Source organism: Fusarium odoratissimum, assembly GCF_000260195.1.
Source record: "Fusarium odoratissimum NRRL 54006 unplaced genomic scaffold supercont1.5, whole genome shotgun sequence".
Taxonomy (NCBI): domain Eukaryota; kingdom Fungi; phylum Ascomycota; class Sordariomycetes; order Hypocreales; family Nectriaceae; genus Fusarium; species Fusarium odoratissimum.
Genome location: NW_022158691.1, coordinates 315,830 through 343,277, shown reverse-complemented (window position 1 = coordinate 343,277; position 27,448 = coordinate 315,830). Strand labels below are relative to the sequence as shown.

The 27,448-nt window shown below is 48.0% G+C and overlaps 16 protein-coding genes across 19 annotated transcripts; 10 read left to right on the top strand and 6 right to left on the bottom strand.

Moving 5' to 3' along the window:
• Nucleotides 1–71: 71 nt before the first annotated feature.
• Nucleotides 72–403, top strand: FOIG_04053 (uncharacterized protein; the record flags this gene model as incomplete). The annotated part of the gene is made up of 3 exons (XM_031202108.1): nucleotides 72–93; nucleotides 160–249; nucleotides 309–403. The coding sequence occupies 3 exons, from the start codon at nucleotides 72–74 to the stop codon at nucleotides 401–403; spliced, it is 207 nt and encodes a 68-aa protein (XP_031067555.1).
• Nucleotides 404–720: 317 nt separating this feature from the next.
• FOIG_04052 (uncharacterized protein) lies at nucleotides 721–4,352 on the top strand. Of its 2 annotated transcripts, XM_031202106.1 has the most exons (3): nucleotides 721–1,648; nucleotides 1,701–1,931; nucleotides 1,982–4,352. In XM_031202106.1, the coding sequence occupies exons 1-3, from the start codon at nucleotides 1,097–1,099 to the stop codon at nucleotides 2,147–2,149; spliced, it is 951 nt and encodes a 316-aa protein (XP_031067553.1). In that variant the 5' UTR covers nucleotides 721–1,096; the 3' UTR covers nucleotides 2,150–4,352. The 2 variants fall into 2 exon arrangements, with proteins under 2 accessions (XP_031067553.1, XP_031067554.1); XM_031202107.1 differs by having other exon boundaries at nucleotides 1,701–4,352.
• On the bottom strand, nucleotides 861–4,359 carry FOIG_04051 (uncharacterized protein). The gene is made up of 2 exons (XM_031202105.1): nucleotides 3,160–4,359; nucleotides 861–3,110 (listed from the first exon to the last, which is right to left on the bottom strand). The coding sequence occupies exons 1-2, from the start codon at nucleotides 4,313–4,315 to the stop codon at nucleotides 2,146–2,148; spliced, it is 2,121 nt and encodes a 706-aa protein (XP_031067552.1). The 5' UTR covers nucleotides 4,316–4,359; the 3' UTR covers nucleotides 861–2,145.
• Nucleotides 4,360–4,841: 482 nt separating this feature from the next.
• On the bottom strand, nucleotides 4,842–5,675 carry FOIG_04050 (uncharacterized protein). Its single transcript, XM_031202104.1, has 2 exons — nucleotides 5,151–5,675; nucleotides 4,842–5,091 (listed from the first exon to the last, which is right to left on the bottom strand). The coding sequence occupies exon 1, from the start codon at nucleotides 5,338–5,340 to the stop codon at nucleotides 5,161–5,163; it is 180 nt and encodes a 59-aa protein (XP_031067551.1). The 5' UTR covers nucleotides 5,341–5,675; the 3' UTR covers nucleotides 4,842–5,091; nucleotides 5,151–5,160.
• Nucleotides 5,676–6,924: 1,249 nt separating this feature from the next.
• On the top strand, nucleotides 6,925–8,132 carry FOIG_04049 (uncharacterized protein; the record flags this gene model as incomplete). The annotated part of the gene is made up of 2 exons (XM_031202103.1): nucleotides 6,925–7,689; nucleotides 7,747–8,132. The coding sequence occupies exons 1-2, from the start codon at nucleotides 7,017–7,019 to the stop codon at nucleotides 8,130–8,132; spliced, it is 1,059 nt and encodes a 352-aa protein (XP_031067550.1). The 5' UTR covers nucleotides 6,925–7,016.
• A 763-nt stretch (nucleotides 8,133–8,895) lies between these two features.
• Nucleotides 8,896–9,698, top strand: FOIG_04048 (uncharacterized protein; the record flags this gene model as incomplete). Its single annotated transcript, XM_031202102.1, has 3 exons — nucleotides 8,896–8,917; nucleotides 8,973–9,509; nucleotides 9,559–9,698. The coding sequence occupies 3 exons, from the start codon at nucleotides 8,896–8,898 to the stop codon at nucleotides 9,696–9,698; spliced, it is 699 nt and encodes a 232-aa protein (XP_031067549.1).
• A 3,261-nt stretch (nucleotides 9,699–12,959) lies between these two features.
• FOIG_04047 (uncharacterized protein) lies at nucleotides 12,960–13,606 on the bottom strand (the record flags this gene model as incomplete). Its single annotated transcript, XM_031202101.1, has 2 exons — nucleotides 12,960–13,540; nucleotides 13,591–13,606. 2 exons carry the CDS (start codon nucleotides 13,604–13,606, stop codon nucleotides 12,960–12,962), a joined length of 597 nt encoding a protein of 198 aa, XP_031067548.1.
• Nucleotides 13,607–14,183: 577 nt separating this feature from the next.
• Nucleotides 14,184–14,354, top strand: FOIG_04046 (uncharacterized protein; the record flags this gene model as incomplete). Its single annotated transcript, XM_031202100.1, has 1 exon — nucleotides 14,184–14,354. The coding sequence occupies one exon, from the start codon at nucleotides 14,184–14,186 to the stop codon at nucleotides 14,352–14,354; it is 171 nt and encodes a 56-aa protein (XP_031067547.1).
• A 970-nt stretch (nucleotides 14,355–15,324) lies between these two features.
• Nucleotides 15,325–16,197, top strand: FOIG_04045 (uncharacterized protein; the record flags this gene model as incomplete). Its single annotated transcript, XM_031202099.1, has 3 exons — nucleotides 15,325–15,373; nucleotides 15,430–15,975; nucleotides 16,031–16,197. 3 exons carry the CDS (start codon nucleotides 15,325–15,327, stop codon nucleotides 16,195–16,197), a joined length of 762 nt encoding a protein of 253 aa, XP_031067546.1.
• A 588-nt stretch (nucleotides 16,198–16,785) lies between these two features.
• On the bottom strand, nucleotides 16,786–17,550 carry FOIG_04044 (uncharacterized protein; the record flags this gene model as incomplete). The annotated part of the gene is made up of 2 exons (XM_031202098.1): nucleotides 16,786–17,408; nucleotides 17,457–17,550. The coding sequence occupies 2 exons, from the start codon at nucleotides 17,548–17,550 to the stop codon at nucleotides 16,786–16,788; spliced, it is 717 nt and encodes a 238-aa protein (XP_031067545.1).
• A 1,054-nt stretch (nucleotides 17,551–18,604) lies between these two features.
• Nucleotides 18,605–19,278, top strand: FOIG_04043 (uncharacterized protein; the record flags this gene model as incomplete). Its single annotated transcript, XM_031202097.1, has 2 exons — nucleotides 18,605–19,184; nucleotides 19,235–19,278. 2 exons carry the CDS (start codon nucleotides 18,605–18,607, stop codon nucleotides 19,276–19,278), a joined length of 624 nt encoding a protein of 207 aa, XP_031067544.1.
• A 197-nt stretch (nucleotides 19,279–19,475) lies between these two features.
• Nucleotides 19,476–21,531, top strand: FOIG_04042 (uncharacterized protein). Its single transcript, XM_031202096.1, has 4 exons — nucleotides 19,476–19,658; nucleotides 19,781–19,823; nucleotides 19,879–20,881; nucleotides 20,932–21,531. The coding sequence occupies exons 1-4, from the start codon at nucleotides 19,598–19,600 to the stop codon at nucleotides 21,121–21,123; spliced, it is 1,299 nt and encodes a 432-aa protein (XP_031067543.1). The 5' UTR covers nucleotides 19,476–19,597; the 3' UTR covers nucleotides 21,124–21,531.
• On the bottom strand, nucleotides 21,353–22,346 carry FOIG_04041 (uncharacterized protein; the record flags this gene model as incomplete). Its single annotated transcript, XM_031202095.1, has 1 exon — nucleotides 21,353–22,346. One exon carries the CDS (start codon nucleotides 22,344–22,346, stop codon nucleotides 21,426–21,428), a length of 921 nt encoding a protein of 306 aa, XP_031067542.1. The 3' UTR covers nucleotides 21,353–21,425.
• Nucleotides 22,347–22,927: 581 nt separating this feature from the next.
• On the top strand, nucleotides 22,928–24,153 carry FOIG_04040 (3-oxoacyl-[acyl-carrier protein] reductase). Its single transcript, XM_031202094.1, has 2 exons — nucleotides 22,928–23,256; nucleotides 23,314–24,153. The coding sequence occupies exons 1-2, from the start codon at nucleotides 23,091–23,093 to the stop codon at nucleotides 24,012–24,014; spliced, it is 867 nt and encodes a 288-aa protein (XP_031067541.1). The 5' UTR covers nucleotides 22,928–23,090; the 3' UTR covers nucleotides 24,015–24,153.
• FOIG_04039 (dolichol-phosphate mannosyltransferase) lies at nucleotides 23,594–27,304 on the bottom strand. Of its 2 annotated transcripts, XM_031202093.1 has the most exons (3): nucleotides 25,252–27,304; nucleotides 24,841–25,200; nucleotides 23,799–24,788 (listed from the first exon to the last, which is right to left on the bottom strand). In XM_031202093.1, exons 2-3 carry the CDS (start codon nucleotides 24,942–24,944, stop codon nucleotides 24,170–24,172), a joined length of 723 nt encoding a protein of 240 aa, XP_031067540.1. In that variant the 5' UTR covers nucleotides 24,945–25,200; nucleotides 25,252–27,304; the 3' UTR covers nucleotides 23,799–24,169. The 2 variants fall into 2 exon arrangements, with proteins under 2 accessions (XP_031067539.1, XP_031067540.1); XM_031202092.1 differs by having other exon boundaries at nucleotides 23,594–24,788; nucleotides 24,841–27,304.
• FOIG_04038 (uncharacterized protein) lies at nucleotides 25,273–27,434 on the top strand. 2 transcript variants are annotated; one of them, XM_031202091.1, is made up of 3 exons: nucleotides 25,273–25,762; nucleotides 25,826–26,369; nucleotides 26,517–27,433. In XM_031202091.1, exons 2-3 carry the CDS (start codon nucleotides 26,336–26,338, stop codon nucleotides 27,191–27,193), a joined length of 711 nt encoding a protein of 236 aa, XP_031067538.1. In that variant the 5' UTR covers nucleotides 25,273–25,762; nucleotides 25,826–26,335; the 3' UTR covers nucleotides 27,194–27,433. The 2 variants fall into 2 exon arrangements, with proteins under 2 accessions (XP_031067538.1, XP_031067537.1); XM_031202090.1 differs by having other exon boundaries at nucleotides 25,273–26,369; nucleotides 26,517–27,434.
• The last annotated feature ends 14 nt before the right edge of the window (nucleotides 27,435–27,448 follow it).

Below are 27,448 nucleotides of genomic sequence, written 5' to 3'. Positions count from 1 at the left end.
GTTTCTTCAACCGCAGCTTTTCCTCATTTTTAACACAACTCAAGACTCTCTTTCACTTCACATACATCAAAATGGGTGGCACTAACCGAGAAGGTTCGTTAAATCCCTCCGACTCACAAAGTTCTACGGACGTAGAAAACTAACCCCTCCAAACCACAGGCGGCAAGGTCAAGCCCTTGAAGCAGGCCAAGAAGGCCCAGAAGGACCTCGACGACGATGACAAGGCTTTCCTCGAGAAGAAGCGCGCCGGTACGAACTTCCAAAAACGAAAGATACAAAGAAACATTACACTAACAACTACGATACAGACGAGAAGGCTCGCAAGGAGCTTGCCGCTAAGGCTGGAGGCAAGGGCCCTCTCAACACCGGTGGCCAGGGCATCAAGAAGAGCGGAAAGAAATAGACGTTTCGCCTGGTTCTAGCGACGATTGAGCGAAGACTCGAGATATCCCTGGAGGCTTTGGATGGCGTGAGCGCATCAGACAGATAGCCTGCGTGTTTTTAGGCGTTTTAGACATTGGCGCTCACTGATCACGATATTTTCGCGCGATGGCTAACGAGAAATGAATTCTATGCTGACCCAAATGCTGACCTGCAGTGTCTTGTTATTCCCGTGAAACCAGACCTGAGCGTAGTCATGATCGTAGAAATGCTAGAACGTCGATGTTATGATAGTAAAACCTCCACTGTATTAGTGCACCTCGCTTGTGGATTTCTTCAGCGAACAGCAGATCTCTCGCCAAAGACTTTCATCTCCATTTTCAAGTCCATCATAACTTCTTTTGCAATAAAACAGGGTCTTCGACTAAAATCAAGTGGAACTTCTACGACGCTTCTAGAGGCCTTCTTTCATTAACCATACATCATCGATTTGTCTTTAGCCTCGGAGCACGTCGCGCGTCTTTTCATGTGCTTGTCCCAACAAAACTACCCTGGTCCAACAACACAACAATAAACGACCGGAGAAGTGGAACTTGGTTCATATATAAGTCGAGAACTAAGGCGCAAGGACAAAAGCTCTTGTCGGTTAACGATTCTATGCAAAGTTCCTGATTCTAGTTGCATTTGTTCCGAGTCTGGATAGCCTCATTTCATCATGGCCGATACTCAGCCCTACGGCGTTCGCAATCGCCGGCCTTCAGTCACAGACAACCTTATCAATGCCGCTAAGAACTTCGAATCAAAGGTTGAGCAATCTCTACTCATTCTGTGGGATGATCTCCCAGCCTGGCGTCGCGACAATGCCTTCATCCTCTCGGGCTACCGCCAATCTCATGGCTCTTATGCCCATTCATTCCGCTCCCTCTTTTACCTCCACAATGAGTCCGTTAATATCTGGTCTCACCTCCTCGGTGCCATAGTCTTTCTCGCTAGTGCAGCCTACGTTGATCGAGTTGTCCGGCCACGGTACGAAAGCGCAAGCAGTGCTGATGTACTCGTCTTTGCATGCTTCTTTGGAGGCGCTGTTGTATGTCTGGGGATGAGTGCTACGTACCACACTTTGTCGAATCACAGCGATACTGTTTCAAAGTGGGGGAACAAGTTGGATTACACAGGCATCGTGGCTTTGATCGTTGGCAGCTATGTTCCTGCTCTGTATTACGGCTTTTTCTGTTTGCCTAATTTGATGGTTTTCTATTTATGGGTTGTAAGTCTGTAACGTTGTTTACTGATGGTAGAGAAACTGGCTGACAAAGTAGATATGTATACTTGGTCTTGGATGCACAATCGTTTCATGGGTTGAGCGCTTCCGGACCCCAGCATGGCGTCCGTATCGTGCAATGATGTTCATCGGCCTTGGTCTCTCTGGCGTTGTTCCTGTCATCCATGGCCTATTCATCTATGGTTACCAGGGTCTTGAAGATCGCATGAGTCTCAGCTGGGTTCTCCTCCACGGGGTCATGTACATCTTTGGCGCTGTACTCTATGCGGTATGTCCTCCCTGACTCTTCTCGCAAAGTATCTAAATCTGACTTAATAGGCTCGTTGGCCCGAGAGAAGTGCACCTGGCGCCTTCGATATTTGGGGGAGCTCGCATCAGATCTTCCACATTTTCGTCATCCTTGCAGCCGTTACACACTTTTACGGTATGGCCAAGGCTTTCGACTACCACCACACCATTATGGGCTCTCAGTGTCTCATGGACTAATTGGCTTGCTCTTCTGTTATTGTCAAACCAAGATCTGTGATCCTCACCAGACCTGAGCCCATCGCCACTGCAGCCCAACATCCATACTCTTCGTTAGGATTCCATTCGGCCACGGTGATCCTCGTCAATGGCTCGTAAATGATGGCTCGGGTCGGATCCATGATAGCACCCCCTTCTTCTTCATCGTCGCCGACAGCTGTGTCGGTATCCTTCTTCTTTGGCTTCTTCCCTTTCTTGACCGGCGGTTTATGGGCTGAATGTTTAGTTAGGCTGCGCTCCAATATGAAGCCTGTCGCTATTCTTGAGACTCCTCGTGCCGCCGCGGGTGACTCAACTGGAAAAAGCTTTGCGGGGCGATGTTCGTGATGGAAGACTCGGATACGGTCCGTGGGTTCACGCCTTGTGGTGAAGAGTTCAACCTGGGGATTGATAGCCCACAGCGAGCCGTCTAGAGAACCGACGAGGAGGTATGGATGTGTTCGTCCGACTGCGAGACAGGAAGGGAAACTTTCCCCTGTAAAGACGCGACGCGCAACAGGGAATTGCGAATGGTGCATGAAGCCGATGTGGGTATTCAGTACACCGGCGGATGGGTACATGGAGTAGAAGCCAAGCAGGTGGTCGCTGTATCCAAGCAGATTTGGTTGTGTTCCAACTGTAAGGTTCTGGACTTCGGTTGACTCGTAGCTTGGCGCACGAAGGTCAAGCAGCTTGACAGTTCCGCCGACAGGGGTTGAGGCAACGAGATATGGCATTGCTGGATAGCCAGAGACGAGGTCGACTACGATATTGTGGTGGACAGGATGTCGCGATAGGAGGCGATGAGGACGTAGGGACCAAATAGCAATAGAACCGTCCGTATAACCCAGCACCAGCCGGTTGAAGTTGATCCATGTAAGAGCTGTCGCTTTGACGTCTTCGTCTGGGAAGCCGAACACAGCTATTGGCTGCATAACCTTTTCTGAACACTGTTAGTAATTGGACTGATGTTAGTGAGATACTGAACTTGCCATAACTTCCCCCTCCACCATCACCAGCCTCCACCACGTACACGTTTCCGTCATCGCAAAGAATGGCCAAGAAGCCGCATGCAGGACTCCATTTCACTCTTCGAGCCCGCCCAAATTCGAGACATATCGTCTTGCGCAGTATTGGAGGTTGCATTGAAGGTCGAGCAAAGCCATTCTCTTGCCGCTCGCCGACGAACTCCCAAAGCTGCACAGTACCGTACTTTTGAAATTCTGGATTCAAATATTCCTGCTCGTAGTCGTAGAGCTCCTGATCGGAATGTGGAATGACGCATAGGGCAAGAAGTTGCGGCGAGTTGGCGTTGTTCAGAGGTGCCCAGTCCATGCCGGTGACAATACCGCCGGCATCTAAAATCCACCCAAAGGGCGCGTCGTCATTTTGCATTGGGAGGCCATTCTGAGATATAGAGTATGCGTCACCAGGTTCGAATTTGACCTCTTGTTGCGATGTGGGCGGCCCTAATAATACTGGCATTGGCTCTCTCTTAAACTGGTACCGTGGAACTTCCTCGGTCGACAGTGGTACCATCGCATTTGCTTCTGGCAAACTCTCCCTGACGCGCTCATACCAATGCTCAGCGCTGTAAGCTTCCCTTTCGAAGAACTTAGGCGACCAAACACCTCGGTCTTTCTGTTCCTCATCGTCCAGAATTTTCGGAGGAAGCACTGTCCAGTCCATCCAACGATCCAACATACCCGTGACCAGCTTGACACCATCCTCATGACGTCCGTACCACGCCTCAACGAGCTGCTTGCTTTTAAAACCGCGGTCGTAGGGCCCCCAATACGATCTCACAATGCGTCCATCCGCCACAGGCTCAAGATCGAGGTATCCCGTGAAGCCCGCTGCGCGAACGTTGAAGGGCCTAATAGGCTTGACACGTTGACGCGCAAATCTGTCCAGAATACCATCTGGTTCGCTCACAGGACCGTCGGATTCTGCATCTTCATTTTCGTCGTGCTCTTGGCCAAGGGCGAGCTCTTCGGCACTTTCTTCTGCAGCGGCAGTCTCATCAAAGTTTTCATCCCGTTCTGCGTGTTTGGAAGCGCGATCGAGAGCTTCTTCGTCGGAACTACCTTCGAAGTCGTACTTCTCTACCGTGTATCGCTTCGTGCGATTAGATCTCCGGGTTCTCATGATGAGTTGTGAGTGATAAGGATGGAAGCAAGCTGAGCTGGAGGTGTACTGAGACAAATTTTAGTGGGGAGGCTACTCTGTGCAGCTCCGATAACACTGGGGTTACCGCTAACTTCAGGTTTAGTTACCTTACTGAAGGATAGGTAGGTTAGGTAGGGGAGTCACAACATAACCTAAATATTGTCCCATTTACCAGACTGCCTTGAATATAATTATTGATATATGTGATATTAATTTGTATCTTGTCTAGCTAGAAAAGGCCATATTTTCTGTCGTTCTCCGGGCGCTTTTCTTTCTCACCAACTCTAATGTAACACTGGAACACTTCCCCTTTGGAAGGCGAGAAGACCTAAAAGAATTGGTTGGATATATTGTAGTAGTCACGAAAAATGTGGTATTGGTCCGTCGGGGCGAGTTTGTATAAGAAAAAATGTAATCAAGTGCCTTTTTCTTCTCCTATAAGAACCCTATTTCTGTCATTCAAAGGCCTGTCCGCGATCTTCCAATGTCCGATCGGACTGACGGTGTCGAATTGTCTGATCTGGTTGATTAAGTGTCCCATTGACACACCTTGGCCAAGCTACATGATGCCCTTCTTTTCGTCATGGCCTAGCTGAATGGAGCCTTGTCCGAGATGTCGATGGTGAGGTAGGATACGACACGCGATAGATATCCTCATCTTGTTGGGTGTGGGAGAAAGAATCATACATGGGCCCGTTGATGCTTCCTACAAGTGTTTCCAATAGCCACTCTCGGCGAGTTTCAAGCTTGACTGGCTGAATATGAGGATCAGTACACCAGTGGTACGATTCATGTATAGAGGTTTGGAACTTACGCATAAGATTTTAATCCCGAGATCGAGTATCGGTTTCTATGGGAGGAGTCTTGGGTGCCAGACCATGGTTCGTCAGCCGATCGAGCATCTTGTTGATGGCATCAAGCTTGTCTTTAATGGGCTGCAGCTTCTCATCAAAGATTCTCTCAAGATCATCCTTCGAACCGTGAAAAATAATAATGCCTGGCATGGCTGCGCTTTGTACACAACGCCCTTGTCTTCTACCGATCGAAAGGCGTAGGAGGCGTCCGGAATGACTGATCTGGTAGATAGAATTGGTGATGATATCTGGATGGAGAACTTGAGTTTGTATAGTGGATTGATGGATTTCTGGTTGATGGTGTGTGTTTAAAAGAAGAAAAAGATGGGAGAGAAGATGAGTAGACTCTATTCGGATTTTGTGAGGGCTAAGTACTGAGCTAAACCTTTCGTTAAAGCTTGTAAGGGCTGAGTTGGTAAGTATTAAGTTAAAACTTTCTGCAAAATTCTCAACTCTAAAAAAACAAGAAAAGCCTCTCCCTCGAGCTTCGTCTCCAAAGCCACGATGGTAATACAGCTTGTAATGTGACCTGTCAGGAACTAGGTGTCGGAGTTGGAACGGCTGCTGAAACGACCAAAGACATGAACGGATTTTCATGCAACATCATCAAGCTTTTGCGCAAAAAGTGAAACACGGACTTCAGACTCATTACGTGGCTTGAAATGAAGAGTATCCAGAGGTCATTCGTGCTGGTATTTTGGTTATTGTGTTGCCCAGCCTATTTCTCAAATGGGACCGAGATGGCAACGACAAGATCATGAATGACGAGGGAAATCGTCTTCGGGCAACGGGCTCTCAGCCTGGCTGTTTTGAAGGGCCGCTTCTTGGAGCATCTGGCCTTCCTTGAAGTTACCCCTAACATGATAGGCGAGGCGCTCTTCGGGAGAAATGAGTAAAGTTGGAGTTCCTTCATGCCTTTTATTCTTCAAAAAGAAAGATGACATCGCCATCAGCATCGACCTTTTCGAGCATGCCAATTTCGTCAACAGCTCCAACTGTTGACGTGGGCGTGTCTAGTCTCAGTCGTTTGCATGATTTTCAATGAGCCAGGTCCGTTTGCCTATGCACATGGGAAAATATGGCAGGTTAATGTTGTTGGATGAGCGGATTTGGTATTGAAAATGGTCAATTCCCCCGACTGAGAGTTTCTGAGTGGCAGATAGATTGCAGCGTGATTTGTTCGCTCTGGTTGGGAGATACAGCTGCTTTGGACATAAGCCAAGGGCAAATCACAAGAGAAACACGACTCACTCAAGAGAGTCACCAAGACAAACGATAAGAATGGATTGAAGAAATTTGATTAGAAATCCCAGCCATCACGTCGCGTTTCTAGTCTTCTTCTTGATGAATGCTATCTTCGCTTGCTGTCTCAGTGTCCAAAGCAATAAGATATCATCAGACAATTTTAACGCACGGCAAAGCGAAGGGATTGATATTTGCGCGATATCCAACTTCTAATTGCATTCTATGCTTATTTTAGCTCACTTGGATCTTATTATCTCTTTTTAGAGATAAAAGATTCCCCTCTGAACAATCTTTTTGTTTGTCCATGTCCCTCACAATCATGCACAGTAGACATCTACTCGCAACAGAACTTCCTTTTCTTTCCCCAAAGAGCTTGTCAAACTTGGGCAGTGTTTATCGAAACCTATTCTCTCTCTATCTCAATCCGAACGGTGTCCTATATTTGCACTGTACCGCCACTGTCAGACAGCTTGCCTTGCCGGCCTCAATCAACCGCCAATTCACAGCGGCTGCCTGCATCTCTCAAACACCTTTTTTTCGCCTCGATCATCAAGGTTTTGCACTCTACAACTCCCGACCGAATGAAACGAGGAACTGCATTTGCTATCCATCAGGTTTCCATCATGTCCAGAAATCCCGCCAAGCGCCAGAAAGTTCAAGGAGTGACCCCTGCAGCCTCTGATTTCGAGAGTTTCGCACCAGATGGAGATGTCGTCTTCATCGTCAACAGGGATAAACGCGTGCGCGTTCATTCTGTTGTGATGAAGGGCGCCTCACCTGTATTTGCCGCAATGCTCGGGCCAAACTTCATGGAGGGCCAAGCTCTGGCGATGGCCAACGCCAATGCCAACGCCGAAACCGACCCCTTCGAGATCGCACTACCTGAAGAAGAAAGCTCCATTTGCTTCGGATGGATTTGTAGAGCTCTCCACTCTCAATCTGCCACAATGCTCTGGGACCCCAAATCCTTGGAGCTTGTGAAAGTCTGGTCCATCATCGACAAGTACGACATGCAGCAGAGCATGCAACTTTCTATCATGTTCTGGTCACACAAGAGACTTTCCGCGGCCCTCACGACACAAGATCTCTGGCTTTTGGCCCTGGTATGCTTCCAGAATAAAGACTCGGCTTCCTTTGAGACTATCACCAAAAGGCTTCTTCGACGTTCCGAGGGAGCATTCTTCACCAGCGCCTCCGAGACTGAAAGGCTGGTTAATAAAAACATGCAAGGACGATTTTGGTACAAGCTCGCAGGTGAGATTAGATGAATCAAGCCATTAATCTTGAGCTCAAGCTAACTCATTGCCACAGCAAAGCTCCAGGTGGTACGAACTGATAGCCAGAACAAGGTGGCTAGGTTGGTGTACAATGAGATTCCCTCTATCCTTGCTTCACACACCTGTGCTACTGAAACAGCGGACTACTTCGACTACTTACCCCATCTCATGTGGAATGATGGTTTCCAGATCTTGTTCTTGGATATTGGAGCCCCTGCGAGCTACCTTGGCGAGGTTTTATCAGCGCTGGATAGCTGGGTGACTCGACATGGTGGCCGACATGGAGGCTTATGTGACGGCTGTGCTGGGCTTACAGATTTACTTCGAAGGCAAATCCGTAATTCTGCACCTAAGATCAAAGGCCTATGCCTTGCTTGTTTCGAGAAGGGAGACAGCACATGTTCTGAGCACAAGGACTAGGCTCCAGTAGGTAGCAATGAAAGCCTGGCATTCAAACAATCCCAAAGGGGAGACAAAATGGTTCAAGATCTTTATCAAAAGTGATAAATGCAGCTAACATAAGGGCCTCTATTACTTGGACACATGACAGTAAAACATACAAGACCACAGTTCGAGAAGGCGAAGGTGAAGAAACTCCTACTGAATGACTATATCTATGTAGTCATAAGAACAACGCTTGCGACAGAGGATGCGTAAACAGCTCGATGGCCGGCTTTCCTGAAAAGATTGAAAACTTAGCGAAAATAATCATCATCGATTGGTGGAAACAATGTCTAAGGTCATGATGGACAATCCTGAAGTTCATGCATGCCTCAAATGACGACAATCGAAACGAAGAAGAAGCAACAATGCTTGACCACATCGTCTCAAAAAGTATAAATACCAGCATTTTCCTACTAAGGGTTTAGCAGATTTCAACAATAGACAATTTAATACTCTAAGTAAATATTATATTTATAAAAGTTCTGACAGCTGGTACCAGCTGGCAGATAGAACAATGAAACAAGGGCCGGCCACTTGGTACCTCATGGCCAAATATAATTTTCCTCTCCTCCGAATTCATTTTTCCCTTTGCATCTTTTCTTTTCATCTCTTCACGTTTCATCTTGAATCCTTAAGAGGCCGTCCCACAGTAATCGCACAATCATTTCCTTGAACCTCGAATCCTACCACGATATTTGCATAAACACCTCTCCAACTACCTGAACTTCACTTCGTAACCATGGAGACCTCTCAAGAAACCGGTATGTGAATCAAAAGGCCAAGCTGAAGAAAGAAGACTAACCGTTATATGAGAAGAATGTGTCACCATCATCCCTGACGGGGATGTCGTCCTTGTGCTGGGTAAGTCCAGGACAGCGGTTGAGATAACTGCTTCATTTTTGAAGCATATCTCACCCGTCTTCGAACGGATGCTGGCCCTACCGATGCTCGAGGGTGAGGCGGTCCGTTCCTTCGATGGAACAGAACCGGTCGCCATCGAGCTTCCGGCGGAGCAGCCCGGCGCAATGATGATTGCGCTCCGGGCGCTCTATGGGTCAGACCCCGAGTGCCTCACTGCAGAGCCTCGAGACATCCGAGACGTGTCTGTCCTGGCAGACAAGTATGACATGGTGCAGAGGTTCCGTCCGATGGCGGCCGTTTGGCTAGGGTACCCAGCGGCAACAACAAGCCAGCCAGACCACCAGGCCGCCTGGGACCTGCTGGTGGCCGCCTACCTTTTTCGAATGGAGAAGGAGTTCTTCGAGATAAGCAAGTTTTTTATTCGAAACGATGCCCCTGTTCTAAAGTATGCCCTGGGAACGCCCGACGAGCACCTTGGTTTGAAGTTGGGCAGTAAGTCATCTTTCAGACAAGGTCCTTATAGCAGTACTGATTAGAATAGTGGCCATCGAATCTGTGCGGCTCGCAAACTTCACCAACCACGTGGATATTGGTCTCTGTCTTGGATGCTTTTCCACAGCCCAGGAGAACTTCGTTGAACGACAGCCCGGTTGTCGCTTCACAACGCGGCATCTGTGGTAAGCCCACAAACAGGGGGGAATGGCACCAAGTTTCGTTGGACGACACGGAGATATCGAGCGGCAACTTACGGGTCCGTAGGGCTCATCAACAACGTCAATAAAAAAAAGCGTCTTTCGTCCTGCAACAGGAAAACCTCGTCCCATCTAGCATTACCTGGTAGATGAGAGATATATAATAAGTGTCCAGACTTGGACTAAAGAATGCCAACTATTGTCGCACCAACCTTATCGTACATAAACACCCGTACCCAAACTATTCAAACGTCTCAAAACCTAGATCAGAATGAAGTCGACCTAGTTCCGTATTATCAAGTTGTAAATGTAACATGCCACGAAGTGAGGAGTCATGCTATACAAACCACGTTTTCAGTATCTCGATTCAGACTCGACATCAAGAATCGTATCGACCCAGGGTTGCAAACGCGTACCGGAATGAAATGATTGGGCTTTGACTGGATTGATTCGTAGCTGCGATGAGAAAATTCGTGGCTCAACAGTCCGGGTGTCGGCACACACGTCGGCACCTGGTGCTGTGATATTTGATGTTCTGGTTGAGCCATTTCATAGTGAAAAATTAGCCCTTAACGAATTTTTATAATGTTAACAACGAGGAACCGATGGAAATGGCTAGAGGGACGTCAAAAACCATTGAACCATAGAATCGTGAGCTCACAAAGACGTTATTTCGCCCTTAACATCATACTCGCAAACTCTTCAAGATCAAGCCGTCAACGGCCGATGTCAATCCAAGCATGATGACTTGCGCAATGTTTACGCTACGAGTCGATGTCAGTTGTTTGATGTGATGGGGGAAGATATAAATACTTGCGTCAGCCTGGGATGCCATACATACACTTCTCTGCCACGCCCGAGAAAAAGGTCTCAACAATACAACATAAGCTACTCAAGTGAGCAACCCTCTTTCTATTCAATTAGCTGGAATTGTTTCTAGGTTTGACAGGACAAGGAGCATCCATGCCTTCAGGACCTGTTAAAGGGAGTTCCACCCCCCCAGACTCCCCGTTTTCGCAAATTGTTCTGAGGTGATCACCACGTCTCGACATGTTAACTTATATAAAAAAGCACAGGATCGAAGAAAAAAGTCTTAATTATAGGGAGACTGCTCGAGTAGTTGCCAAAATCCGAGTATCAAGGAACAAGTGGTAATGATTTCAGGTTATCATCCACGAATGAGCAAAAGTTGCTTGGAAGTGAAAAGCAATAAAAAAGAACAGTCAAGCCACTGTAAACAAAAGATCGGCTCGGCAAGCTGGAATATTAAACGCTTCTCGGCACCAACGTTCATTCCGAGATTCATATGTATAGATAAAACCTCTCCGGAGGATGAAGAAGTTTCCAGTCATGGGGGCCCTGAAACCGGGAGGTTTACGGAAATATATAACTTATTGCTCAATTCTCGATGGAAAGCACCGTTTGGATGTTAACACCCCAACGTCATCCGAGGATGTTTGGCGCATGTTGCGCGCCAGGTCCGAGGCGTGCGTTCTGTTTCCTCGTGTGAGATGATGGCCAAGCATGAACCTAGAAAAGTCAACCGGCATTCGAAATCTATTTATCACGACGCACTGGTTTATTGCGGTGAACGTTGAAACTCGTGATGAGATGAGCTTGAAGAAAAGAGTATTTTTTAGTTGCCACAAAATGTTAGAGATGGTCGCGTAGATAGCGGCGACCCAACAACATCACTTGCACTACTAAATGAGGCACTACGGCATAGGCAAGGATGCATTCCCAAAGAAACGAAAAGCGGAAATCCGGGCCCAACATCATAAATCAGTCGTTAGAAACCGTGCGGTTCAGACATACTCGTCACATTCGATATAGAGACCGAATTTCACAATAAGATAATATATAGTAAGGTCAGAGAACAGTCCTTGCCTCCCTGGCTTGGGAACTGGCAAAGAGAAGATTTCTCCTGTTGAAAGGTAGTGACGGGCCCAACTCGCATTGAGTTGCCAGATGACAACCCCGAGGTAATCTACCATGCCTTGAGGATTCTATACGGATCGTATCCGGGGTCATTCACACTGCCTCCCAGAAAAAATAAATCTTCATTATTGAACATCAATTGCGAAAAATGGACAACTTGCGGCGATGGAAACACTCTTCAGCATATGATCGCTAATTGTGGTAGAATCACTGGGGGTATAAACTCTTTGACTGAAATTGGAAAGCAAAGCTCGCTAAGTAGCGATCTCTTTGACATGAGGAAGTAAATAATTAAAGAAGATTTCGGAAACGCAGGAATAACGAGAACAAATAGGTATAAAGAAGACCTTATTTATATGATAATTTAGTTTATAAGCTATGTATTGTAAAATAGTGACTCGGCGTGGAAGTCCAGGGTCTCCTAGACACCGATTTCCATGTGATGTTTTGTAAGCCGGAGCCCACCTCTTCAGGATATGTAGAGAACACTACGAATTGAATTTGTATATAGAACAAAAAAAGACCAAGAATTTCCACGCTGGCTTCTGAATCCCGGCACATGAGAGCGGCAGCCTTGTTGTGAACCAAGTTAACAACACCAACAGTGGCAGCCCTCGTACACCGAATCCCCCTTTCTGTCATAAGAACCCACCAACTTGACTGCTGTTGGGCAGAGTGAACACGGTGATACTGAGTGAGGAATCTTATTAGCTGTCTGAAGTGTCGGAGTATTAATGCCTCCTCGGATGAAGTCAGAACGGGAGGATTTGATGTCAAGAGCTTGAGCATGGAAGACGGGTCACACGGCCGATGGAATATGGTATATATTCAATAATTGAGATTCATGACAATAACAAAACGACAAGCAAGCTTCAGATGTTTCAGTACAACATGAATCCAATGTGCATGGAAAAACAAAATGTTTAATTATAAGCGTCCAGCAACATGGCTAGGGGAGTTTCAGATCAGAAAGCATGTAATTAACTAGGATGATTGTTCCGCCATTCAAATTAAAGATACAATCTTAGCATGGAACCATGCTCGCTTTTGTCTTGCAATTATGCAGGTTACCCTTTTCTCCCCGTCGATGTACCTGACATGCAGCCAGTGTCCCGTCCATCCGTCAGTGCATAGATTGACACAATCAACCAGACCGGTGGTTGGATGGATTGGGGCAACTGGCTGCATGCCCACGGGATCGTCTGCCGTGATTTTTAAAGCAGCATGGGCATAGCCCTCCCTTTGGATGTGCCATGTGCTGCGAGAATGCATGGTGCAAAATAAGGAGAGCCACTGTTCTCAAACATCAGCATCATATCACAACAAGAGAAGATGTGTATATTGGTAAGAACTCACTGCCTTGCTTTAGGCCTAGGCCGACATCATGAGTCTGTTGCGCCAGATGAAAGATTTGTGCGTGGTTCATTTTAACCACGACGTGTTCGCTCATGGTTCGAAACGAATCTTCAAGGTTGAGCCAATATGAGGCCGTCATCAGCTTCCAAGCTTGGTCGAGGTTGGCTGGCTCGCAGTTCATCCAGCCAGTGGCAGCCATGGAAAAACGGGGTGACATGCCGTACTTGTCTGCCAGAATGGAGACTTTCTGGATCTCATCGGGGTCGAGGAATAACATGCTTGGGTCTGACCCATATATAGTTTTTAAGGCCTGGGCAGTCGCCAGCCCATCATCCTCTGGCAGTTTGATGTCAACTGGCAACTCATTGCTCTCGTGGAGCTTGATTCCCTCTGAGAACTTGAGGTTCAACATGGCGTCGAATACCGGAGACGCCAGGGTCAGGAACTGGGAAGAGACTTGAATTCGCAGTTTTTCTTGACCGACGACGAGAATTATGTCTCCGTTCGGAATGACAACTTCGTCAGGGACGTTGTTTTCTGCCAAGTGTCAGAACAGACCTGGAATAGCGGATGATACTGTCACATACCCGATTCTGACGACATGGCTTCGTTCGAGTTTCTACTCAAGATTGCGATATATAGCCCGTATGCTGTTGCAGGCGGTAGAGAGTTGTTGTATCGTGGTTGTTTATAGGTGAACAGATTATTGAGTGAAGAGAAGTTCAATAGGTAGACTTGAGGAATCGAAGAGAAGAAGGCGATGATACAGGACTGAGAAGGTGACCAAGCCAATAATTTGTGGGTTGGGTTGTTCCGGCGGTTTTATGAACAATCACTGAGCGTTAGCTGCCAGTGACTAACACCTGCCAGCGAACATGGTACATAATAAGTGGGATAGAAAGAACAATATGAACACCTCAGAGAAAGGACTTGATGGGCCGGAAAAGCGTCTCCCGAGTGTTATTGATGGCCAGGCCAAGTTGAACCATTTACCATCGCAAGTCTTTCCATCCTAAGCACAATATGAGGGACCAGGAGTGATTGGTTCATTGCGTTTGTAGCTCATTGCCTTTCATTGTTGTAGTTATACGAAGACTTAGTTTACGAATGATAGGGAATATAGAAACTGCAATCCGGAGATGCTTATCTAGTGACGAGAGTGTTTGTCCCGTTCGGGATAATGGTGAGGCCTGAAGGGGAGCGGTATCGTATGACTTCTGGGAAGTTGGTGGTCAACATCGCAGAGAACACGGAGATATCGCACAAAGAAACTCTTGGTTATATGAACCCTGATGCGAGCTTCACCAACAATGAGGGCGAGCGCCCCGTTTGGTACGAGTATAATATATGAAAGAGATCAGCATCGTCAGCTACGGGGAAGAAGGGCGCGTACCACTCATATTGTGTTGTGAAGAACGATGAAGATGAAGAAGTTCACGTCCATGGCTCGGGATACGTGACGAGTACCAATACAAATTTGCCAATGCTTTGCATCTGCCAGCTGAAAACATAAAATCACCTCTATAGTATTCCGATGGCCAATGTCTCATGTAATCTAAGGGTTTGTATACCAAGGCGAGGCCATCTCGTGGCCTCTGATGTTCTGTGCCTCAAGCAGGAGTGTCACATCTCTGATACCTTGTAACGGCAAAGAGGAACATATTTTGTAAGACTTTAATAGAATATACAATCAAGATAAACTTGCTAGGATTTCTTGGTGGTCTGGAAATAAGGAAAGGGGGTACTCAACAATGCCGAGAGAGGGCGCTGGCTTGTATTTATAGACGGTCGCTGTAAGTTTGCTGATCTTGTTGACCTCCTTGTTTGTGCGGCCTTTTGCAATAACATTTCAGTTTCTTGTTACAGTACCAACCTGATTGATGATTGGGCTGTTCAGAAGAAAACCTACATGATGTAGGCACGGAGTCGTTTGACGATGGCCTCACGCAAACCTGATACCTAAGGCAGAGCAAGCAACGGAAAGCTGTTGCATACCAATTTTGTCGTAACTTGTGTCAAAAACAGAGCACCAAAATTTATCTAAACTTTATGATTATTTAATTGAGAGTTTGTCATTCTATCTTACAACTCAACATGATGTTGGCAAAATATCTGAGGTCGAAGGGTTAGTCAAGTCTGGGGGTCAGGCAATGATTCACTGCCAGCTGCTGCCATCTGTCAGGTTCTCCCAGACTGAACTGACTTTTCTCTTATGCCTTGAGTAAGCAGCATGAGCCCGGAGAAACAGAATATCTAGACAAATGGTATATCTCTCTGCTCTTCATCTTCACCCATCTTCTTCAATAGGCGCATCCGCGAAGATGGACACTTCACCTCCCGTTCTCAACGACGACAAAGGTGGCGTTCCCTGTATGTTACAGTGGTATTATATATCCAAATTTGATAATGGCTAACCTTTTAAGTAGCAGATTCTGTTACCCAAATCGTTACCGACGGCGATGTTCTGATGGTGGTTGGCCCAAGCCAGCACAAGATTCAGGTCTCTTCGCATTTCCTCAAGCATATCTCACCCGTTTTCAGAGCTATGCTCGATGCACCAATGAAAGAAGGAGAAGCTCTTGCAAACAAATGTGATGATGATGCCCCCGTTGAGATCGTCTTCCCCGAAGATAAGGAACAGCCGATGGTGCAGGTACTACATACCCTCTATGGCTCAGATCCAAGTGCTAGACGGTTCTCGAAGGGCGAAGTCAAAGAGATCGCAATTCTTGCAGAGAAGTACGGGATGGTCGAGCGTATCGCAATCTTCGCATCTTTCTGGCTTCGTAACGCCGTCAAGAAAAGCATTTCAGAAATTACCAAACATGTCTGGAACACCTTAGTCGTGGCATATATCCTCAAGATCGATTGGGCGTTCTTCGACATAACCAAGGCCATACTCCAGACGAGGACCAGCCTCCTAAAGTTCATAGGCAGCTTTCATGACAAGCATACTGGTCTCCGCCTTGGAAGTAAGTTGCGGAAATATTACAGTACATGCACAGATACTGACAATACTCATTTCAGTGGCTATTGAAGAACTGCGCAGCACCTACTTGGCGATGATGGCTAGGTCCAGAACTGAGATGGGCTTGTGCTTGTTCTGCTTTTCTCACGCAACCGAATCTTTCACTCAGCAGCGTGCAGGGTGCAGCTATCCTGATCGTCATTTTCCAACGCATCGGCTGGCATGAGGGAAAATGGAGATGAGTGCATCAGTCTTTGGGAAGGCCAAAAGGGAAAATGGAATGTTTGAAATCAGGCTACCTTAATAAATAGACTGATTGGACGCGTTTTGTTTTGTACCAGTTTGAGCTGGATTCTCCAACTGTAATTGCTATCATTAAGCCGAGCTCTGTGTTCAATCTCACCTCACATCGGTTACCGTGAAGATAATAAAGGTAACTAATAATATTTCATGTATTAGAAAAAAAGTATTTTAAAAATAAGAAAGACCAGACTTTTGCTTATTGAAGTCAAAATGAAAGAAGAAAAGGAACCTAATTGGGACCCAATTTGAACTTCCCTCCAACCCTGGGTATATTCTGTAAATATCTTGGTACTCATTGACTTGAAGCCCTCTTGAAAACCGCCAAAATAATTGAATCCATGTTCTCTATGATCAGGACCGACACAAGTAGAAGCTTCCATAACCCCATCTAAATATTGGTTCGGCGCATGGTGCAGCACCTCCCATACAGCGAAATTGACTATGTTGATCCATGGCCCTTCCATAGTCCCGCCTAGCCTCACGAATCGAGCCTGGGTTCAACTCAAGTCAGTTATGTATTTTGAGGGAGGAAAAATGTCTTACAGTAGATATCGACTTCAATACCGTGACCATCTGGCACCGGTTCTCGTAAGCGGGCATTATAATATGGGTTCTCGTCCCTCACCAGTCGTTCGCTCAGTTTGGAGAATGCAAAACGGAGATCTGGGAGCTCATCGGGATCATCGAGAAACATGTAGTACGCTGCAATCATTAGGTGCCAACAGTCTTCCTGACCAAAGAACATATGCACAGGATGAAAGCGGCCGCTGCAATATCTTGGGCGGAACCAGTTTGGAGCAACCTTCTTGAATTCAGGAATCATCTCATACTTCCTGGCAAACATGACCACATCGTAGATCTCTGCTGGTCGCAGATCGTCCGTATGGGGATTGCCAGGATAGATGCTGCCAAATGCGTTTCGAGCCGCGGTAGCATGGTCGTTGGGAAGCCTAAGCTCATAAACCCGACCCGTATTGTCAGCGCCAGTGATATTGTGTTGATCAAGTATGCCTGCAAGAACACGCGAACACACGCGGACAGCCTGAACTGTGATCCGAAGCCGTTTTTCACCCGCTCCGACGATTAGTACAAGATTACCGTCGCTTACGATGTCTTGCTCGCATTCCGGAGTTCCTAAAGCATGGTCAGTAAAACGAAAGGAGTAAGCAAGAGGTTCCATACCATCAACCAAGCTTACACCCTCTTGGTCTGGCATGGTCTGGCTTGATTCTGGCCGTGTGGTAGAGGACTCAGGATTGGGAGTTTGGATTGGCATAGTGATGGTTTAGAGATGCCGGAAGATGTATATGTGACTTGGGAATGTGGCCGGGTAACAGCAGGGCTCGTGGGAGGATGAAAGAGGAAAGGACGGAGTGCTCTCTACTGCTCAGGCAGACGAAATGACTTGAATAAAGTGCTAGGTAACCAAATGTATCGCTTCAGGAAGACCGTTGGTTGTGTGAGAGAGAAGAATCAGGGAATGGACGGGCAGGAGAAAATTCTGTATGAACACTTGTGACAGAGGACACGGAAAGGCAGTATAAACTACCAGAGAAGTCTGCGCAGAACTTTATCATCAAGAAAGTTGAAGAGCGAAAAATCCTAAGGAGAAGTACTTTGAGCTGTTGGTTGCTGATATTGATAGGCCGGTGTTCTCCCGTCTTTGGTATGAGCCATGAAGACATCCTCAACCTGATACATGTATGCCACTCAGAAGTCACGCAATGAGAAAGCACCGACAGAGAATCATGAAGGCGAAAAGTCAAAAGAAATGTCACTCATGTACTGTTACGATATACAGACAGTCACAGAGAACGCGAGAGGCTCATCAGAGTCAACGGTTGGTTGCGTAGTACCGTGATCACGGAAGTAAGTGAAAGACTTCCGGAAGGCGGACATATGCTTCGGAATAGACTCCCTAAATCTGGGGAAATAAGATTATGTCAAATAAATTTGAATTTGATTTGAACTTTGACCTGTTTAAGCTTCTTGAGATGTGTATGTAAATTCTTGTACATTTTCACGATTCTTGCCTTGTCGCGAGGCTGAAGCGCAGAGCATGTAAGGAAGTGATGCTACGACAATGAGGTCGGTGATGGCCATGAATCACTGTCCTCCAGGGAGTCCACTCAATTATAAGACTGTGTCCTTGTATTTGGCTGAGAGTTGGCTACCATTTCTGCAAGCAGCTTTCTCCTCTTCCCCACTCCAAGAATATGAACCCCGTTGAACATTTTGCTACACCAAGCAGTACAGACGCCCCTTCTTCTTATTTGCAAGGTGCCCGCTACGCTTGGTCTCAAATGGATCTTACCCCAGACCAATCAGTCATGTCGAACCCAGAAGAGGCCACCGAGACTGTGGCCCAGCACAAATTTGTTCGAGACTTGATACCAGGAGGCGATTTAATCCTCGCCGTTGGTCCCCACAGAACTCTCCTTAGAGTTGCGTCGGCCTTTCTGTGCGAGATATCGCCCGTCTTTGCAGTAATGTTTGGGCCGAACTTTGAAGAAGGCGATCGCTTGCGCAACCGACAGCCTGGAGATCCCGAAATGGTTCTCGAACTTCCCGATGACGACCCTTTAGCTTTCGACAACACGATCCTCGTGCTTTACGGGTCAGACCCCTCGACACAAGACTGTGACCCCGATGATATCCAGAAGATTTCGATTCTTGTTGATAAATACGACATGGTATCGCGCTTTGCCTTCGCTTCGGTGTACTGGTTTGCGAAGTATGCTTGGGCAGATGATCCTGAAGAGACGTGGCAACTCACAACTGCCGCTTACTGGATGCAAAACCCTGATGCTTTCTTTACTTTTAGTAAGAAACTTGTCAAGCAGCTACAACCTTCTCACTTGAGCTATGTCACAAGCATGCCCGACAAGGTGCTTGGGCTTCGCCTTTGCTGTAAGCCATCCACCAATTGTCAAATTTCCCTCCCTCCAACGCATGCTCAGCTGCCTGTGCGGGTCTTGTGCCATTCATGTTGACTCAAAACTAATTCTTGTCAGTGGCAATCGAAGAACAGCGTGTCCACAAGCTCGCGAACGAAGTTAAAGGAAAAGGTCTCTGTTTGTACTGTTTTGGCCGGACTAATCATGGGTTTACTTCGCGTGTCAAGGGGTGTAAGGATCGTAAATACCACTGATTCTATTGTTCTTTTTCGTGATTTAACTTCCGGGTTGCTTGCATTTGAGTCGTAAATTGTAATTGTTGTCGCTCGAAAGTATTTCCCGGTGATTATCCGAACACCCATGATACAGCAAGATCACAGCCTTCCCTTCATCAAAGGACATCGATAATTCATCAAATACGAGGCCATGAGTGAACCGCAAAGAACGGGGAGTCAAGGGCACTCCAGAAACAAATCCATCACCAAGAGTACGCCTCAAAATGATTCCCGTGGTCGACGTTGACGCTGCATGATGCGGGGCTTCTCATGTCTCCAAATGAACATCGTTAACATGAACGACACCGGTGCGACACGGCTAACTCTGTCTCAGCCCGACCGAGATCCTCTACGAAAGGACCTCTCGATCTTGATGAGTGAGTAAAACGTTACCGGTTAGGTTACGACCCGAGGTTGACACCTTGCTCACAGTGACCCGTTATTGTCACCTCAACAAGCGACCCCTCAGCGAGTGGTTACGCATCGCAATAGGATATCATCGCCACATCCGCGCTCATCTACAGCGACTCCAGTCTCACAACTGGGAGAGGCGAGACCTAAAGATTTTTCTTTTCTTCTAAGGCCAGAGATCTACCATCCTCTGACGCCTCTCAACGTCCCTGTCGCATTTCGCAACCCACAGAAGCAGCCCAATCCCGAGGCTCCCATTGAGGAGCTCCTTGCTAGCGGTCACTTCAGAGCAGCGGCTATTGCTGCTGTCCAAGAGCTCACAGGCTCTGGAGCCAGTGGGGGAATAAACCCCACGGATTCAAAGAGAATATTTGAGCTTCTTTACACTCGACTGGCATGCCTTACCCTTATTGATGCGACTCCCTTGGCTGCTCAGGAGGTCAAAGCCTTGGAAGACCTCAACGACATCAGGAGGTATGTAGACGAAACTACCGGGGAACATCTGGTACCCTGGGAACTTAGAGTTCTCAATGTACGTCTTCAGTCACTTGGCTTCGGCGATTATCGCCGAGCTGTCATGAGTTACCATGACCTGGCTCGCGAAGCTCGTGATCGTATCAGCAAGGCAGCAGCCCAACACGATAACTCCGCAAGAGAGCTCTGGAAAGCTCGTCTTTACGATCTTGGTATCCAGGTTGCCGGAGCTCTGATTGAGCTCGAAGACCTGACAGGCGCAGCGCATCACCTCAGCACCCTACGGGATCGAGGTGATGGCAAGATGGCACTCACCAAAGCACTTCTGTGGCTGCACCTGGGTGACGTAGAAAGCGCAAGGTCCTGCGCACGCCAAGCCATGGAAAACGATGAAAACGTCGAGAAGCTAATTTTGGCACTCTGTGATATGGCTGACGCAGAGTACGAGACAGCCCTTGAAGCGTGGAAGGAATTGAAGGAAAGTTTGGACGACGAGATGGTCGGCGTTAACACAGCCGTATGCTTGTTGTATCTTGGGCGGATACAGGAGGTATGTTTATCTGTGATACATGCGATGACCAGCGTACTAAACTTTCTTAGGGACGCGCAATATTGGAGGGCCTTGTGGATTCTGGCTTATCATCTCATACGCTGTTATTTAACCTATCGACTATGTACGAGCTGTGTACCGAGAGGCATAAGAACCTGAAGCTCAAGCTTACAGAGAGGGTCGCTGGCCTGGAAGCTTCGACTGCAGGCTGGGAAAAGACAAACAGCGATTTCAAGCTATAGTTATATAATCTGAACAGATATATCATTTACTTGAGTACCGAGATAGGCAGGCCCCAGGGAGCAAGAAAACTTATGATGCTAAAACAGGGTGCCAAAATCAACTGGTCTAAAAGCCTGCTAAGATGTACCTAACTTGCCTAAGTCATTTTCATCCCTTAGAATAGAGGCCCTAAATTTTATTGCGTCTTTTAGACGTGATACGTCAACAATACATCTTTTCTGAAGTGTACCAACCAATATTTCGAAGCCAATAGATGTATTAATGTGCAAAAGCCGCTGTTAGACCTCCTGAAATTTGGGTCTCAGTGAGCGTCAAACTCTCCCGAAACGTTTTCGACGAAAACAAAGTCCGTCGTGCTTGAAATCCAAACTCCGTGTCTTATTCGACGGCGCCTCTTCCACTCATCCAGTGAACTGAATGAACCGTAGTCATGCGTTGCATTTATAATAACTCCGTTTGCTTTGGAGACACTGCAATCGTAACTTGTCAAGCATACTTTGCAAGAACCACGAGGTGAGCGCCTTGGCTCCTGTTTCAAATCCTCAAATCCCGTTACATGGCGTATTAAAGACCATGATGCACCCTGTAACCTCCCAATGGGACGAGCGAGCGGCTTACGACCCATAAAGTCCAGGTGGTTGCAGATAGGGATGTAAACGTTCGAGCGCCAGGGCGACGGATCGAGGTTGGCGTTGAGGTGCCATTTTTCATGTAGGAGAAAACGACCACTTTGAATCTCGGGCGTGGCAGAGAAGCTCACGTATGATCCCCAATAGCTGCCGAAACATGACTTGTAATAAGGCTGCATAATCGGTACAAGTGCATCTCTATACAATTCCCCAAGGTGGTTATATTTTAGGGCAAGTTGAACGTGCTGGTGTTGAACATCGTAGCTGATCCAACTGCACCGATGGTTGATCGAGTTATCCCGGCACAGAAGGGGTATTACTGAGGTGGGGGGACGGTTGACCGTGTGAAGCTTACAGCACTGCCTGCAGAAATAGAGGTCCGGCAGTACGTATGCGAGACCAAGCAAGAAGTCGACTTTGCCTTCAACATTGGTGTTGGCCATGGTGCGGAAGTCCCTCTTCGCTAGGCGTTGCATGGTCTTGCAGGTCTGTGAAAGGAAGAACAAGGCGTGAAGCTCTGCGTGATCTAGGATGCACAGCATCACGTCAACTGGAAGTTCCAGCAGGCTACGGCTTCTAGAGTTGGTCGACATAATGGATAGCTGTGCTTCGAGTCGATGGAAGGATCCGGATTGACGAACTTGGACTAAAGGAACCTAAAGCTTACAAGAATTTAGATGGTATTTATTGCAGTGAGCCCTCAAAGTATAGGAATTTAGAAAAGGTTTTCTTATTTCTATATAAACTCTGGAGATCATTTCTTTGAGAAAGTGTGTAAACCCAGAAAGCTTCTCCACGAAGTGTAATTGGGGGCATGGTGCAGCTGGTACATTTCAGAAAAGAGGTATTAGATTGAAGCAGGACTCTGCGTATATAATCCGTTGAGATGATGACTGCCTCTATCTCAGTTCTGGAATGATAAATCTATACAGATTATACCGGAATTCAACCTAGGTATAAATTATGATCAAGGCTGATGTATCACGTCTTCAAGGAGCCAAAAAAAGCCTAGGACCTCCTCTCGAAGTGATAAAAAGACTTAGGTAACTTCAGGTACTGTTAGGCAATTCCACTGCGGGGATGGTGAATTTTTCGACTGGCTATTTTTGACAACCCAGGTCAAGGTCAGAATCTTTTTGCTCCCTGAGGTTATCCCCGTCAAGCCCGGAGCTACCCCACATACCGCCATTGAGCCTCGGCTCAAATACGTCGATCTCGTCGATCCCCAGGGTGATTAAAGGACCTGGATCTGGGGAAATGCCCATGAATTCTGGTCCTATTCATTATTCCAACAATTTACTTTAATGACCCAATAGAGCACCACGCAGTAAATCAACATGTCGGACCGTGTTAGTCAACTCGCTGGCCATCTCAACTACCCCAAAGGCCTACTCGCTGGTCAAGTAGCTATCATCACAGGCAGCGGCCAAGGAATCGGTGCAGAAGCAGCCAGGCTCTTCGCTAAAGAGGGTGCGAAAGTTGTTGTTGCAGATATCGATGCGGGTTAGTGGCCTTATTCTTTGCTCACAAAACATTGGTGTCTAACTCTAGCTCGAATAGAAAAGTGCAAGGCTGTTGCTGATGATATCAACAAGAATGGCGGCCAGGCTATAGCTGTGCCCGGAGATATTCTCAAGGCGGAATATATCAATGATCTGATCAAGAGAGCTGCAGACTTTGGCGATGGAAAGATCAATATCATCGTCAATAACGCGGGCTATACCTGGGATGGTGTCATTCACAAGATGACAGACAAGCAATGGGACACCATTCTCGCTCTTCACTGTACTGCCCCATTTACTCTCGTCCGAGCGGCGGCGCCTTATTTCCGCGTCCGCGACGGCGCTCCTCGTTGCATCGTCAACATTTCATCTACATCTGGAGTGCATGGCAATGCGGGACAGCTCAATTACTCTCTTGCAAAGGCGGGTATCACAGGCTTCACAAAGACGATTGCAAAGGAGTGGGGTCCCTCCTTCGGCGTGAGAGCGAATACTGTTGCCTTTGGACATATTCTCACAAGATTGACGGCGGCCAAAGAAGACGGTGCGTTCGTTACTGGACCAGATGGTGAGAAGATTGCATTGGGTATCCCGACGAAACAGAAGGAGGCGGCAGGTGATAATGCCCATGCAGATATTCCGCTGAGGAGAGCTGGTACTGCAACTGAAGCTGCGAGCGCTGTTCTGGCTGTAGCGAGTCCATTGTTTTCGTATGTATCAGGCCAGACCATCATGGTCACTGGAGGTCGTAATATGTAGAGTATATCCAGGCGGCGAGTTAGATAGGACTCCTGGATCAGTCGAGGAGGACATCAATTGATGAAGAAACGTGGTATTAGATTAAACGGTACTATACTTCCCCAAACGCCCCCATCCAACAAGATGTGTCCCTTTTGTGCATGTCATTCCCATTCTTAGACCTTGAGCCACAGGTTGAAGACACCCTGGGCATACTGAACAATCTCATCACCACCAAGCTTGCTCTCTCCATAAAGACGATCGACGAAAGAGATGGGAACCTCAGCGACAGTGCATCCCATAGCCTTCGCTCGCACCATAAGCTCCATCTGGAAACTGTATCCCTTGCTCTCAGTGCTAGCAATAGCCTTCTCTAGCGCAGCACGCTTGTACAGTCGGAAGCTGCCCGTGAGGTCACTCACGCCAGGGCGGAGGACAGTATCGGCGAACAAGTTGGCACCACGGCTGACGAACTTGCGCTTGAGATCCCAACCGAAGACACCACCGTTTCCAGCGTAGCGAGTACCCGTGACGATATCGTAGTTGCCCTTGGCCTGGAGAGCGACCATCTCGGGGATGAACTTGGGGTGGTGGGAGAAGTCGGCGTCCATGATGATGACAAAGTTGCCGGTGACGAACTTGAGACCGTGGACGTAGGCTGTTCCGAGACCGAGTTTGCCAGCGCGGGGCTTGAGGACAACGTGGGGGGAGTAGACCTTGACGAGCTGCTGGGCAACTTCTTGGGTTCCATCGGGGGAGCCGTCGTCGACGATGATGAGTTCCCAATCGAGGTTGCTGTTCGGGTTAGCCTTTCGCCCTTTGAAACTGTGTGTAAGAAGAGACTAACTTCTCAGTAAAGGTACGGTTCAACAACCAGGTAATGATGGGCAGGTTCTTGCGCTCATTGTAGGTTGGCAAGATAACCGAGTACTTGTTCGTGTTTGCGACCATGGCGGGCTTAGAAGGGTATCGTTTCGAAGAAGGATTTTAAATGAGAAAGCGACCTGAAGAGAAGAAAGATCAAAGTTCGATCGCGAACGACAAAATGAGCGTGGGAAATTTGGGGAATCGCGTTTGTTGGATGTCTTGTCGTTATTCGCGTCAAGCCACTCTCAGGGGACACCTTGAAGCTGGCGATTGGGGATGGACAGGGGTGACTAAGCTCACGATGGCTGCCCCTGAATTGGTGGTGGCTGTGCACGACTTGCTGTGGCTGGTGAGTTACAAGCTCTGGTCTGGCCGATGCCGATCTGCTAACATGGATGATTTTGGACCATGACATGACTTGCAGGTTGCAGGGCTCGCGATTGTCAATTCTGCGTCATGCTCGTCAGCTTTTGAAACAGCAGAGGCTTTGCTGGTCGCTTGAGGTCTTTTTGTTGGGTCATCGACCGATTATTCAATATTAACCACGGCTTATTGTTGTTGAACAAGAACGTTTCCTTGCATCACTGGACATTTACTGTCTGGTACTGAAGACAGAGCCTCTTTACGTCTTCACCAATCTCGCGTCCACTTCCCCGGCAAAACCAAGTACCGGTACTAAGCCCATCCTGTGTCTCACTGGTTCCGGCGGTCCACCCCTCAAGTCCTCTGTTTTCCAGATCGGTGGCTTACAATTGAAGCTTGTGGTTCCTTCGAGGAGCTCCCGACCCACCAAAGCTCCCTCTTGGTTCCCCGCAAAGCACGCAAACGCCAGCTGGGAAAAAAGGACTAGGAACTGGGATCCTTGACCCAGAGACCAAAAGCCAATCCGAGATGACGACCAAGTCCGTCCCGATCTACAGAGTTCACACCGTCAAGTACGGGTGTTCCTTGGGCTAACCTCACAGTCCACAGAGTCGCAGTCGAGTGACGAAAGGGCGCTTTTCCTTGGCCCAATGCGTGCTATGCGTTCTCCTCTTCCAATTCCCTTGCTCATCCCGTCCAAGTATCTCGTCACTCGTTCCCCGCGGGCGAGGGACCTCGATGCTGTTTGTGCGCCCTCCGCCTCGGCCTCGGAGCTACCCATGCCTTACCAATTTGCTTCTGGCTTCTCTCTCTGTGTCTATGCTGCTTCTGTTTCTCGGCAAAGTGAGGTAGCTGTGGATGGACATGGCTTTGTGGAACCGACCGTCGTGACTTGCCTCGTGCCTTCCTCTGCCAACCTCACTCCCCTTCTTCGTGTCTCGTTCCCCGACTTTGACCTCCTTCCTACATCAACATTGTGAAGCTTCCTCACTCTTGTAGCCTCAGAAATTATCGCAAATATCTCTCGTATCCATTATCGACTTCGCCGTGTCGCGCAAAAACACGCTTATAAGCTAGAGTCAACTTGCGACAGCAATTGTTACGTCATCATCATGTCGGACGGAATCGCTCCAGCTATAGACAAAGGTATGTCCCATCGCCAGCCGTCTCAATGGCCTCGTTTCCATCGCGTCTGATGCAGCGCTTCGCAATTGACATGTTCGCCATGGCTGTTTCGACCTCCGTGGCTCACCACTGCGCTTATACACGGAATTCTGAGCTGATATGCCCTAGTCGGCGCACCTGAACCCACGGCCCCCGAGGCCGAGGCCGGCGCTCCCACTTTGGACACAGCGACAGCTCCTTCGGAGCCCGCCAAGCCGGAGGAGACCAAGCCAACTGACGGAGCCGGTGGTCTCCGCGCCCCGCCGAAGCCCGTCGAGGTTGCGTCTGTGCCAGAGACACCCGTCAACAACATGACACCCGCAGGTGGCACTCCACGACCCGTGCTCAACCTCGAAGAAGAACCAAAGGAAACGCCAAAGAATGAGGATGAGAATGCGTTCATCACTGATGCTCCAACTTCGGCGCCTGCTGTCTCCGCCCCAAAGGATGTCCCTATGACTGACAATGCTGCGGACGACAAGCCCGCGGGCATCAACGGCGCCAGTAAGCCTGAAGTCAACGACATCGCCGAAGCGGCTGCAGGCGAAAAGCGTAAGGCTGAGGAGCCTCTTGCCGCTACCAACGGCGCATCCGCCCCCGATGCGGCAGAGAAGTCGGAATCGGAGGTGCGTGCCGAGAAGAAGGCTCGCGTTGAAGACGTCGCAGATGAGCCGACCGCCACTGAGAATGCTTCGCCAAACGGTAAGCACGAAAACGGGAAAGCTGCGAAGAAGGACAAGAAGGCCACCCCGGTTGCTGGGAAAACGGCACGCAAGACGCGAAGTCAGGGTCCTGTTGAGGTTTAGCAGCAATGCGAAATGACAGGCTTTTCCTTGATCTATCATGATGGTTTATGAATGCTGCGGCACATAAGTTAGGGGTGGGACGGCGAAAATGGCGGATGGGAACGGGAAAAGGAACATCATCCCGAGATCTGCCTGGTTCAAGGATTTGTGGGTATATTTGTGCGTCAGGTAGTAAACATTGTTTGCATTTGCCATTTCATTAATTATACAGTGCTCTATTGATTAGGATGCTCTATCAGCGACTGTTTCTGCCGT

Excerpts from the sequence above, each read along its gene's own strand:
- FOIG_04052 (XM_031202106.1), top strand. The coding sequence starts at position 1,097 with ATGGCCGATACTCAGCCCTACGGCGTTCGCAATCGCCGGCCTTCAGTC. Across the intron at positions 1,649-1,700 it reads TGGTTTTCTATTTATGGGTT|ATATGTATACTTGGTCTTGG; the intron begins GTAAGTCTGTAA and ends CTGACAAAGTAG. Across the intron at positions 1,932-1,981 it reads TTGGCGCTGTACTCTATGCG|GCTCGTTGGCCCGAGAGAAG; the intron begins GTATGTCCTCCC and ends CTGACTTAATAG.
- FOIG_04051 (XM_031202105.1), bottom strand. The coding sequence starts at position 4,315 with ATGAGAACCCGGAGATCTAATCGCACGAAGCGATACACGGTAGAGAAG. Across the intron at positions 3,111-3,159 it reads TGGTGGAGGGGGAAGTTATG|AAAAGGTTATGCAGCCAATA; the intron begins GCAAGTTCAGTA and ends AACAGTGTTCAG.
- FOIG_04050 (XM_031202104.1), bottom strand. The coding sequence starts at position 5,340 with ATGCCAGGCATTATTATTTTTCACGGTTCGAAGGATGATCTTGAGAGA.
- FOIG_04042 (XM_031202096.1), top strand. The coding sequence starts at position 19,598 with ATGAGTGAACCGCAAAGAACGGGGAGTCAAGGGCACTCCAGAAACAAA. Across the intron at positions 19,824-19,878 it reads GGACCTCTCGATCTTGATGA|TGACCCGTTATTGTCACCTC; the intron begins GTGAGTAAAACG and ends CCTTGCTCACAG. Across the intron at positions 20,882-20,931 it reads ATCTTGGGCGGATACAGGAG|GGACGCGCAATATTGGAGGG; the intron begins GTATGTTTATCT and ends AAACTTTCTTAG.
- FOIG_04040 (XM_031202094.1), top strand. The coding sequence starts at position 23,091 with ATGTCGGACCGTGTTAGTCAACTCGCTGGCCATCTCAACTACCCCAAA. Across the intron at positions 23,257-23,313 it reads TGTTGCAGATATCGATGCGG|AAAAGTGCAAGGCTGTTGCT; the intron begins GTTAGTGGCCTT and ends TAGCTCGAATAG.
- FOIG_04039 (XM_031202092.1), bottom strand. The coding sequence starts at position 24,944 with ATGGTCGCAAACACGAACAAGTACTCGGTTATCTTGCCAACCTACAAT. Across the intron at positions 24,789-24,840 it reads AACCGTACCTTTACTGAGAA|CAACCTCGATTGGGAACTCA; the intron begins GTTAGTCTCTTC and ends TAACCCGAACAG.
- FOIG_04038 (XM_031202090.1), top strand. The coding sequence starts at position 26,336 with ATGTCGGACGGAATCGCTCCAGCTATAGACAAAG. Across the intron at positions 26,370-26,516 it reads CGCTCCAGCTATAGACAAAG|TCGGCGCACCTGAACCCACG; the intron begins GTATGTCCCATC and ends GATATGCCCTAG.